Here is a 12,484-nt window from a genome sequence, read left to right as displayed (position 1 = left end):
GTTTAATCAGCGTTGTTGATTTCCTGTGTTCTTGTGACATAGACTTCTCTTGCCATATTAGAAATAAGTGCTTTTATATCTTGTTTCTTCTCTTTTTATTCCTCTTTTAATCTCTAAGCTACTTTTATCACTGTACTTGACAGGTGGAACTACCTGTTGTCAACTTGTAAACCATGCTGATGAATCACCCCTATTATCCAAGTATTCCCCCCCCCCCCAATGTTCCTAATGTCTAGTACGGAACCTGGATAATAGTAAGTGAATGCTTACCTCCATGAAAAGTTTAAGGATACTTCTGTTCTTAATAATATGCCTGACTTATTGATACTAGATTACTAGCCAAATGTCCATGCATGAAAATGCTGCTGTTTGTATGCTCTGTACATATACACTAAAGTACCTTGAAAGACTTTTGCTTTGCAGTGTTGTCAAAAAGTGTTTGTACTTTATTTTATGCATATAAATATTTTGTCTGGAGGTATGAGTGTGTATCACATGCATGTCTGATGTCTATGAAGGCCAGAAAGTGTGTCAGATTGAATGGGTCCTGTGGAAGACAAGACAGTGGTTTGAAGCACTGAGCCATCTCTCCAGACAGAGTGTAGTATTTAAGAGTTTATAGACGGATCAGGATTTTACTCAGATTCCTCCAAATATTAATCATAGGTACGTGAGTATATTTCACATTTAAAAGTAATTTTTAATAACTCTTAAATATATGGTAAATACAATTCACTTCACAATTGCATTGTTAAGAATAAATTACATAATACAAATAAAGTAAAATACACTCAAGAACCTTTTAGTGAACTTAAATAGATAGTCAACGAGCTGTGGCTTTAAAAAGTAAACTCATGTCATTTGAAAGTCAGTTAGGAATGACTTTGACAATCTGTCTGTGTCTGTCAACTTTTATATCTATAAATCAGTGACTAAGAATACCCATTATTACCTTAGCAAATCCAGATCAAACTACATGTTATAAGCAAATAAATTATAAACAACTGCTGATGTGAGTATAATGCTATATAATTTATCTGGCTTCTAAAACACAGATTCTAAATCTATTCTTTCTTTCCATGGGAATTAATCACCAACTCAAAAGTGAGCAAAGAAAAGTGGCTGGAGAACTGGTTGCTTTAGATTTTATTTGTGTTGTGTTAAAAGCTTATAATTTTTTATTTCTTTTCTTTTCTTTTCTTGATTTTTGGTTATTTATCTAGAATCTGATAGTAGATTTATTAGAGGAAAACGTTTTAGACAGAGCCTGGGATTTAGAATCTCTCCACTAACTTTTATAATGCCTCCAAGTGGTGCTCCCATCTAATAAAAGATGGGGTATGGAGAAATAAGGCCAAATACACTTAAATATACACAAGCCTGTTAAAAATAGTTCACCATCTCCTCTCTTTTTCCCTCTGTCTTGCTATGCATCAAAGACTGAGACCTGAATCAAAGTCATGTGACTAACTGATGGCCCTGGTAGGACATGAACACCCATCTCTCCAGTTGTGTTCTCATTCACTAGCAGGCTTGTCGTTCATTCATGTATGCAGTAAGTTAATCTACAGTTACTGGATGCTTGCAGTTTACATGGACCTGCTTTTGGACTGTGGGGATAGTGCATGAATAAATTCTGTATCTTTTTAAAAATAGAGTTTTCATAGTTGTGTATAACAAACCATTAAGAGCCTGAACAAACTCGGTATCCTGGTGTCACACACTTGTGAATGACAACTCATACTTACCCACCACCTTTACAGTCACAGTCCTGGTGAGGTGAAAGAGACGTCCGTTTTCAGGATATGTAACCACACATGTGTAATTTCCGTTATTTGAAACCAAGGGGATGAAAAAGCTCAAGTTCATGCCCTCGGGTAGTACATTATGAAAGTCCACTATTTCAGTACAACCCTGGGGGGGAAAGTGGTTCACAGATTATATACAGGTGCACACATAACACAAGTAAAAGGAGGCTTTTGCATCTTAATTTTCAAACAACATCCTAAAATCCATGCTATACTTTTTACAAAAATATTGAATCAAGACTCTGGACCATATTTCTTTGTTTCCTTGGTTTCAGAGATATGAGGATTAAGTATAACTAACTTTCGTGCACAGGAGAAATTAAAATTCTAATTCAAGATATGACCTCAAAATCAAGCATCCTCTTGTTTTAGGTTCAGTTTTCAAATTCCTGGAAGCCCTTTTTGTAATGAAACATGGTTAAGATTTTGCAAGAGTGACTGAGAACTTATGAATGACTGCAAGTCCTGCCTTAAGAAGCAAGCATGGGCCTTTTCTGTCGCTCCTCCCTGACATGGTTAATTGGGGAATCTGGCCACTTTGGGATACCTCACATCAGTTTTGACATCTAATTTTGGTACTCTCGGTCATTCTACTGAATTTATCCATTAGCCATCTTCAAATATTTTGTTCTTCTCTTGCTTTATTACACTTTTTTTCCTCAAAAAGGGATTTATTACAAGCCACTTTTAATCTGTCATTCCAAAATATATGAGCCATATAAAGACTCAAGAAAACATTTCTGCTTCTAACTCATATTTCCATATAAAGCAGCCAATGTTTAAAATATAAAGCTCGACTGTCTTGTGCAAAATAAACACTACAGTCCTGTTTTATAGCTTAGTCTCTGGCTATGCAGTTTGATTTTACTAAAAAGTCAATATATCATACGTAACAAAATCCACTTTAAATATTTGCTTTTCAAATTTGTTTGGTTTTTCTTTTAAAAATTAATAATTTGTAAATAACAAAAATATTTTGTTATTTTTAAGGATATAAAATTGTTACATTTCAGGGCTTCTATTGATTATTTTCATTTTCTTATATTTCACATATTAATATTAAAGTCCTGGGTGCTTTTTTTTTAACTTCAATTCCTGGAAGGGACATTTTGAAAGGTGACATTTACCCTAAGGAATATATTTTGTAAGACTTTGTCACGGGAAATATAGTTTTGCTTCATGGAGATCAAAGGGAACTGATACTGGCTTGGGTAAGACGTCTTCTCAATCAATTTCTCCTGCTGGGTAAGCAGCCTGTCTGGAGACTTGGCACATGAGCACCACAAGGTTACCACAAAGTAGGAAGTCACAAAGGCAAACACCTTATAATCAATTCATGTCAGACGTGATATTGGCTACGTTTAATATATCTCTAGGACTCTATTTGACTGGGCGGCACATTTCATTAGAACTGCAGCAAGATAGCGTTCCTTCATTTGTTGACTTAGCTGTTCTTAAATCCCTGAGAAGCAGGCAGATCAGCCTGAATGTGCTCCAGTTTTGCTGATAGAAATAAAAATGAGGTAGATAAAGAGGCATAGTAGACTGCACAGGGCACGGTGGAAACTCTTTTGCAGACTCTACAATTAAGCTTTCTCCCTGTACTCAGAACTAAAGATGACAAATTCACTCAAGAGCTGGGGTTATAAAAATTACAGCAGGACTTGTGTTTTACATGCACTATATTATCTCAGTAGATTCTTGTCCCAAACTTACAAAGTCTGTAATGTTCGTATCCTATTTTATGAAGGAGGAGACAAAGACCTGTAAAAGTAACTGATGATGTCTTACAACTTGGGAATGCCAGGAATGTAATTTGAACCTAGATCTATTTGTTTCAATCGTTAATCAAAATATATTTGTCTCACAGCTTTTACTCTTAATCCCACATGACTCCATGTCCTCATTCTATGCTGCGGCCCATATTTCTGTATGTATGACATACTGGTACATCTATGTTATACTCCTGTATCTATGTCATACCCTTCATCTATGCTATACCTATGCATCTACAATGTATCTCTGCACCTATGCTCTACCCATCTCTGTGCCATAGTCTGCATTTGTGCCACAACCCTGCATCTATACCATAACTCTGTATCTATGCCATACCCTGTATCTGTGCAATACCCTGCATCTACATCATACCCTGCATCTATGCTATACCTCTGCACCTATGCCCTACCTATCTCTGTGCCATATTCTATATCTGTGCTGTATCTTTGCATCTATTCCATACCCTGTATCTATGCCACATGCAAAGCAAATCCTGAGTTAATAGTGTGATGTTCCCAGGTTTTACAGTTAGAGCTAAACTGAAAACCATACTCTTCAATACAAAGGGGCAGATAATTTTACTTAATTTGACAAAGTATCTTTGAGAATATAATCAAATCTGCTTCAAAGCTGTTAGGCCTGTAGCATTTTATGAAGGGAAAGAGAGGACATGGTTTTCATTCTAAATGCGCACATGTGCAGTGTAGTATACTGGTTGTATTACAAATACATAGTAATTTTAGCCTGTAGTGTTGACTTGGATCTTGTTTTATACAAATAATCTTAACTCTAGACTCTTCAATATGCATCCCAAAGATAGACTGTTTTCTTTTATAGAAAATAAACTATTCCTGAAATAATCTTTATGATGGTTTCACACATACTTCTTTAGAATTCCAAAAAGGACTGTCATGAACAAACACTTGGGTACTTAAAGAACAGAAAACAGGTTTTCAAAAACAAGAAACTAGTTAGCCCGAAGTGAATGGGTTTTTGTTGTTGTTGTTGTTGTTTTGTTTTTTCCAATGGAGTAAACACTTGTGTGGCTAGCAAACAGTCCTTCTACCTGGCCCATCAGTTCCTCATTCTGATTTCAAAATGAAGAAGTTAAATAGAAGAGCAACTGTCAACCACATAATAGTTTCCATGGCAACCTAGCACAACATGTAAGTAAGAAGCAGTACAAGAAATGACTCTGGGATCCTGGAGAGGAAATATGTATCCAAGGAAGTGAAGGCTGTGGGTAGGATGATGCCACCACAATGAAGAAAAGAGTAGCTTCCGTTAGCAACGTCTATTCCCCAAAAGGAACCACCTGACGATATGACTGGAAAAGGCATTCTCTGTTTGTTTGTTGTTTTTATTAATATATATTCAGCCTATACAAGAAAGTGTGAAAAAATGTTTACAAGAGAAGGAGGATTTGTGTTATATTGTTAATCCGGAGATTTACTGGAGAAAAAACATTTCCACCATTTGGGGTCAAATTTGAAGCAAGCATTGTTAAATTTTAAATATTGGCCAAGAGATGGACTTTGGTCAGGACCACTCCCTGGAATATCCCAGCAGAGTGGCTCTTAGACACATGTTAAGGGGCTTGTATGAACAAAAAGCACATAGTCTACTATAGAGGGCACTGTACTTTTCTATGAGACATTGTTATTTTCTAAAACTACAACTCCCAGCATCCTAGAGAGTTACCTGGTCCTTGGGTCACTGGGTCTTATAAGTTAATTTGAGGTATTACACTATCTTAAAATGATAAGGAAGATATTGACAGTACTGGGGGGCGTGAAGACATGGGCAGAACACTCTGGGCTGAGGGAAGAGAGTGAAGAACTCTCCTGCATTCTCAGAATATTTTTTCTACTTGTTACTATTTACATTGCTGAATTGTGGCAGGTTTCCTACAGTGTTCCCCTTTTTTTCTGGGTAATTAATTCCAATTGTGCCAGTGAGAGGTGGATGAGCACAATATCTACAAGGCCTGTCATTGGGCCAATAATTAGTATATTGAGTTCAACATATTTATGTTACATGATCAAAACCATGTATGAAGTCATCACAGATACATGACAGAGTTGAAAGCTCAAAGAATATGTGTGGTAGTAAGTATATGGGTTATTATTACATATGGGATAGTTGTTTTAGGATACATGGGGAAATGGGAATAAAAATACAAACTGCTTAAGCTGCAATGTCTGAATAGTTAGGGGTAGCTGTGGAAGCAATGAATCCATAAAAATCCTGGCATAAAATAATTGTACTTTGTTGATTCTGTAAAGAGTTTCATAAGCCAGTCATTTCCAATAAAGGAACTCAGTCTTTCAATGTTTATAAATATTTACAATGTCCCTTCTGTGTTGTGCCAGGCAATGTTAAGAGGTAGATACATAATACTAAAAAATGAGATGGCATACATTTTCATGAAGTTTTGCAATCCAGTCTAAATCCATTATTCAATCAATTCTTAAGTGCAATGTGGACTGGCCCAGGCTTGTGCTGTAAGATTGATGTTCAAATGAAAGAAAAGGAGGAAGAGAGAGCTCAGACTTAGCACAGAACAATGCTATAACCACTAAAGAGACAATGATGAGTTAGGAATTAGCTTTCCTCAAAGTACACAATGGATGAGTCATTTGACCTGATTTAAGCTTCAAGACTTCAAAGAGAACAATTTAAATTGATTTTCAGTTTAAACAATATATTTTGGGTCAACAGGAGCCATAAAACCATATGCAAAATGCTATGAGTTCTAAGTGTGCGGCTCTCAAAATTTGAACATGCTATCTTCATACCAAAGGTTCAAAATCCCTGTATACACATTGAGAATGATGTCATCTTTCTGTAGCACAAAGTCTATCACACAGATACTTCTTAAAAGCAAATGCCATACCTAAAGATGACTGGTTATGGCAAGTTTTTACAAATGTTCTTTCCTGAAGTTATGTCTTAGGTAGAGTTGTTTTGTTTTGTTTGTTTGTTTGTTTTGTTTTGTTTTGTTTTGTTTTGTTTTGAGACAGGGTTTCTCTGTATAGGCCTGGCTGTCCTGGAACTCATTTTGTAGACCAGGCTGGCCTCAAACTCAGAAATCCACCTGCCTCTGCCTCCCAAGGGCTGGGATTAAAGACATGTGCCGACATTCCCCGCTTTAGGTAGGGTTTTTATTGCTGTTTCAAAACAACATGACTGTAAACAGCGTGGGGAGGAAAGAGTTTATTTCAGGTTACAATTTTCAAGTCACATTCCACTGGTGAGTGAACTTGGGGAAGGAATTTATAAAGGGCAGGGATCTGGAGGGAGGAGTTGATACAGAGGTCATGGAGGGGTGCTGCTTACTGGCTTGCTCCCTATCGCTTGCTCACCCTGCTTTCTCATACACCTCAAGACCACCTGCCCAGGAACACTGATCATAGTTAGGTAATCATACATCAACCATCAATCAAGGACATCCACTACAGGGTGGCCTGCAGGCCAATCTTGTATGGGTATTTTCATAATTAAGGGCCTTTCCCCTCAAATACTCTAGTCCATGTCAAGTTGATATAAAAACGAGCACAGGGTAATTTATCAGAAATAAGATACAATAATTTAAATATTTTTTGAGAAATATTACCAAACACTATGTGACCACCAGTGATTTATTTTATATTGGGTTTGTGAGGAGTTTGGAGAAAGAAATATATTGCATGGAAATTTTGTTTTTCAAAAAATTGAAAAATTTGAAGTGGAGGTACTACACCAAATTTAATCACAACGGGCATGAAGACATTCAGCTTTCTGTAATCTTACTGATGTCTAACCAGCTACATGGCAGGAAAGATCTTTGCAGTTATCATAACTCAAATGTCTCAAACACTCAGTAAAATGATCTCCCATCTCAGGGAAAGAGGAAAACTAAACTCACTTTCTCAAGTCTCTGTAAAATGAAAATTGAAATATCCAATCATAACAATAAAGGTGGGGCTATTCAGCTATATGAAAGGTATGGTGGCATGAAAACACAAGTCTATAATTAAATCTAATAAAATAATAACGATAATAATAATAGTACAGCACACTTATCTTTGAATTTGCTATATGTCTGGTAGCATCTCTGCGACTAAACCATCATTTTCTAATATCCATCCAGACTGCCCTCCGGAAGTTCTCTGATTTGTAATTCAGTAAATCACTTACAAACATAGTATGCTCTCCAGATGAAGAGTTAGAAAATTTGCCTCATTTGACAAATTTACTGAATAGTTCATGACAGGACTGCTGAAGTCCTGAATTAGGGAGGCCTTATAATAAAGAAAATAGGATGACAGAAGTAGAAAGACATGGAGAGGAATGGTCAGTTTTTATCTCTTTTCTGCATACTTCAGAAATGGAGACATTTGGTGTTCTATTTCTCTAACAACCAGTCCTTCGGAATCCTCTTCCTGTCCGCATCCAGTTCACAGACCAATGTACGTTCTAATACTCTCTTTTCCTTTATGATTCCCTGAGATCTAAAAGGGACTAGACTCCCTCCCTACATTGATCTTAGAAGGATTTTAGAATCACACAGAATTGGACTAGATTCCCTTCTGATATCAATCTTAGGAAAGATTTTACAATCATGAAGAATGGGCCGGAAGTACCAGGAATATAAAGTATGTCCTCCTGACACACAAGGATGATTCTTGGCTTAGAGCCCGGTGGCACTTGGTAAATTTCCCAACAGCACTGTGCTTAGATTTTTATTATAGTTTTTAACGTAAAAATTCCCTGCAAAACCTCATGTGTTAAGACTTGTTTGCCAGGTTATGGGCTGGTGACAGGTGATTGGCTCACAAGAACTCTAACTTCATCAATGTATATACCCACTGAACTCCTCAGTACCTGGTTCATGTTGAAGTAAGTAAGTCACTTACTGGTAGCTTGCATTTAAAGATTATTTTACCCCAGATCCCTTCCTGTCTGTCCATCTACTCCCTAGGTGACATGTTAAGCACCTTTCCTCTGTTCTGCCTTTCAGCCATGCTGTCTTATCCTTATCACACACCTAAGCAATAAAGTTCGTGAATCATGAATTCAAATCTTTAGAACTATGAGCCAACATTAAAACTTTGCTCCTTTAAGTTGCCTAGTTGAGGAATTCCATAACACCCTCAGAAATGCTACCATAATTCTTAACTAAAAAATACTGTAAATAGGACATCATACTTTTTAAGAGCATTGGGAGAATAAATTTCTGGCTCTTTGGAACAGACCCTGTACTCTAAGCCACCATTTCCTAGCTATTAAAGATGATGTCTACCTTTTGGTGTTGTGATATGCACTAAACATGGTAACACAGGACTTAGCATACAGATAGCATTACTAAAGTGGAAACTATTCAATTCCCCCTTTCAGTTGAACATTCTTCAACTTGCAGGTGTTAAGAAAGCAAGTTAGTGAAATGGATTATAATTATAATTTTTTTAAGTCTCAAAGATGTATTTCAATTATTACCACAGTAGACATTTTTTCTAAAATCAAGTTACAGAGGTCCACTGAGAGATGAATTTCTGTAGACATTTGAGGATGGGTGCAGAAGGTAGAGAAAACAAAACCATCAGGGTTCCCATGGAACCTCAGTCTTGCTGTCAAGTTAGGAGAATGTTTCTATCCCAAACCCAGTCTTTGCTCCCAAGATGGCAGAATTCTGGAGATCAAAGGTCCCAGTCACTTAGACACAGGGAGAGAAACAAAGAACAAAAACAGAAAAGCACAACACACTTAGCAGAAGTTTTGACATAACCAATCCATAGAAAGAATGGCTATGGTCTAGTTGTCTTTTCTTTTTGAAAACAGGTAGTTTGCACTGTGTGTGTGTGTGTGTGTGTGTGTTTAAATGTGCCTTTTGTGTGTATGTGGATATTTGTATGTGCTTGTAGGTATGCATACTTGTGTGTATATATGAGTATATATTTTATGTGTATGTATACATAGCCTTGTACATGAATGTTTTGGGGTGCACTTGCCTGTGTTCAACACTCTCCTTATTTGTTCAAACATGTTTGCACTAAATGTAAAACCTACCATTTTACCTAGACTGGTTAACTGTAAGACTATAGAATCTACCAGTCCCCATGAATTTACAGACAAGCATAACATAAATATCACTTCCTGTGGGTGTTGGAAATCCAACACAAACACCCATGTTTGCACAGCTTTACCCACTTAGCCATCTCCCATGACCCATGTCTATCTTTTGAGTCATGTATAGAATGTGAGGAGTCTGCCTCAGCAATCATTATACAGAAGTGACTTTTTCTTCAATACCTTTATGCCTTCACTCACTGAATGTAGACTCTCTGAAGACTGACTCAGGCGCTTATCACTATGTTTCATCTTCTGGATGCTTCAACTGTCACATAGATGCATCCATCTCTCTATGCATATTGTAGTTTCAGATCCTTATTTGTACAACCACTGTCCGCTTATCTGTTTGCCACCCTGATGTCTTAGACATCCTAGCTTCTTGTGACATTTACTAAGTCCACCACTGATTCCTCCAGCTTCCTCCTCTCCTCATACCTTAGTTAATACCACCACCATCCATTAAGGCAGGAAATTCAAAAATTTGAATAATCTGATATGCATTCAAGAGTAAACTAGACCCACAGGTCAGAAGTTCTCCTTAAAATCATAGCAATTTTTTCTCTGCCACTTTATGTGACTCAACATTACACAGAATAAATATTTAATCACATTTTATATGTGTGAGTGTTTGCCTACCTGTGGCCTATGAACTACATGCCTAAATGTGCTAAATTGTGTCTTGCTTTTGAGATTTCATTGAACTGAGAATATATCTCATTTATCACATTAAACCCCATCCTGTGCATACTCCAGTGAACCAACCTATGTTTAGCTAATGTACATGTACATCAACAGAAGACTACAACAAAGAATTCAGTAAAAAGTGACATTAAACATTAAACCTGACAATGAATGAATAGGTAAGGGTCTACAGGGGTAAATGAAAGAACAATTCATGACAGTACATTCTGATCTGAGGGATTCCTAGGTAGAGGCCATGTGTGGGGAATAGGAGAAGAAAGAATGGTAGATTGTGAATAGAAAAAGACCCAGAGAGGCAGGAAGGTGAGTGGACAATTCCAGGCCAATCTTGTATGGGTATTTTCATAATTAAGGGCCTTTCCCCTCAAATACTCTAGTCCATGTCAAGTTGATATAAAAACGAGCACAGGGTAATTTATCAGAAATAAGATACAATAATTTAAATATTTTTTGAGAAATATTACCAAACACTATGTGACCACCATTTACAGAAGAATTCCAGGAGAACCACAGGGAGGTTTTACTTATTGATGTCAACCTGTTAAAATCACCCCACTAATGCTCTCATTTGTAAAGACTTCTGTGTGTATCGCTAAACCAATTCCTCTCTGCAACATAAGTAAAGTCCCATTGCCCCACTTAAAAGCAATAACTTGTTGATATCATCTGCATCCCACACTAAGAATATTCTGGTGTTCTATTGCTCTGTTTTATAACATATGTGAAACAATATTCAGCCAAGTCTTCTTCAATCTCTTCATCTTCTTCCTCCTAATTTCCTCTTCTCAGCCACTCTCTTACCCTCCCCTCTTCTTTCTTTTCTCTCTCACTCAATCCCTCCATTTCTGCTTTTTTTCCAAGTTATTTTAGCAGACAACAAAACACAGGCAAACCCAGGTATAACCATATGAATTAGCTACTGAGTTGTTTCAGAGTCTGTATCATTCACTACTGTGAACCACCCTTGCTAGCCTTCCACATAGCCCTTGTCAATCACAGTTTGTTCACTATTCCCCACACAAATAGAGACTATTGAAAACTCTCCAAAAATTGTCTCATTTTTAGTTATAATTTTTATCATATCTGTGTAGGTCCATACTTAGATATGTAGATTAGATTCTCATTCTCTTTTTAAACAGCTTCACCTGTTTCCTTGAATTCTGTCCTTTCCCTTTATACATCAGGAGAACTCTGCATGAGAACTATCAATTCCTATGTATTTTTTCTTTTCGCTCACTTCAAACTCATGATGTAGTTCCAGGACTTCATTGTTCTCTATATTTTTAGACAGCAGTGATCCGCCTCAGGTTTATTCCATTTGCAACACCATAGGTAGCACTGTTCTCTGATTAGAAGGGAGACTGCTATTGTGGATCACGTTGTGATGCTGGTGGTAATTGATGCTTTAAGCTTGGACTTATCAACTGGATCTTGCATAGTGATATTTCAAAGGTACCATGATTATTTCATTCATTGGTAGGAATATTTCTATTAAAACATATTTGTCTATTCAATTTTGTAAACCCATGCCAATTTTATTACCTTTAGAAAGAGAAGAATTCTCATTTCTTTTTGTTTATTAGTTTTCAAGATCTTACTCTGATTTTCCCATTTAACTATTTAAAATGTGAAATTATTATCATGTACTTTGTTGGACTGAAGTCACTAAAAGTTTCACTATCATTAAATGTCAACCTCTAGCCAATAGAAAGCTTTTACAGTTGATTACTAGGTCATTTTATTAACAATTGATTAAGAAAGAGAATTGAAAGAGATGAGCTGTCGTTGGAAATTTGTCTATCTGCCCCTCGATTTCGGGAAATTTCTAAGAACTTCTTGTAGTTTTGAAACTTTATTATAATGCAGAAATCCTTCTGCTGTTGAGTGTCTTCCTAGGTAAGTGATCTTTTCCCTACTGTGAACTGTTTGTTTTCTCTCTGTAATACTCACTTGTAGTGGCTATTCCTGGTTGTCAACTTGACTATATTTGGAATGAACTACAATCCAGAATTGGCTCACCAGTGACCCTTATCTGGAGGCTTGGAGATCCTTATCTGGATCTTGGTATGGAGATCTTGAGCCATAGT

The 12,484-nt window shown here is 36.7% G+C and overlaps 1 protein-coding gene across 5 annotated transcripts in view; it reads right to left on the bottom strand.

Moving 5' to 3' along the window:
- The window catches only part of Il1rap (interleukin 1 receptor accessory protein), a 144,335-nt gene that overhangs the window by 36,215 nt on the left and 95,636 nt on the right, over positions 1 to 12,484 (bottom strand). For all 5 annotated transcript variants that reach the window (XR_003835140.1, XM_029470628.1, XM_029470627.1 and 2 more), the window contains exon 5: positions 1,749 to 1,914. Coding sequence is in view for 4 of the 5 variants with exons in the window: in XM_029470628.1 (XP_029326488.1) it covers positions 1,749 to 1,914 (166 nt within the window). In the remaining variant the exon portion in view is untranslated. The remainder of the gene's footprint in view (positions 1 to 1,748; positions 1,915 to 12,484) is intronic.

The sequence above is a fragment of the Mus caroli genome, chromosome 16 (assembly GCF_900094665.2).
Source record: "Mus caroli chromosome 16, CAROLI_EIJ_v1.1, whole genome shotgun sequence".
Taxonomy (NCBI): domain Eukaryota; kingdom Metazoa; phylum Chordata; class Mammalia; order Rodentia; family Muridae; genus Mus; species Mus caroli.
This window is presented reverse-complemented; position numbering and strand designations above follow the sequence as displayed.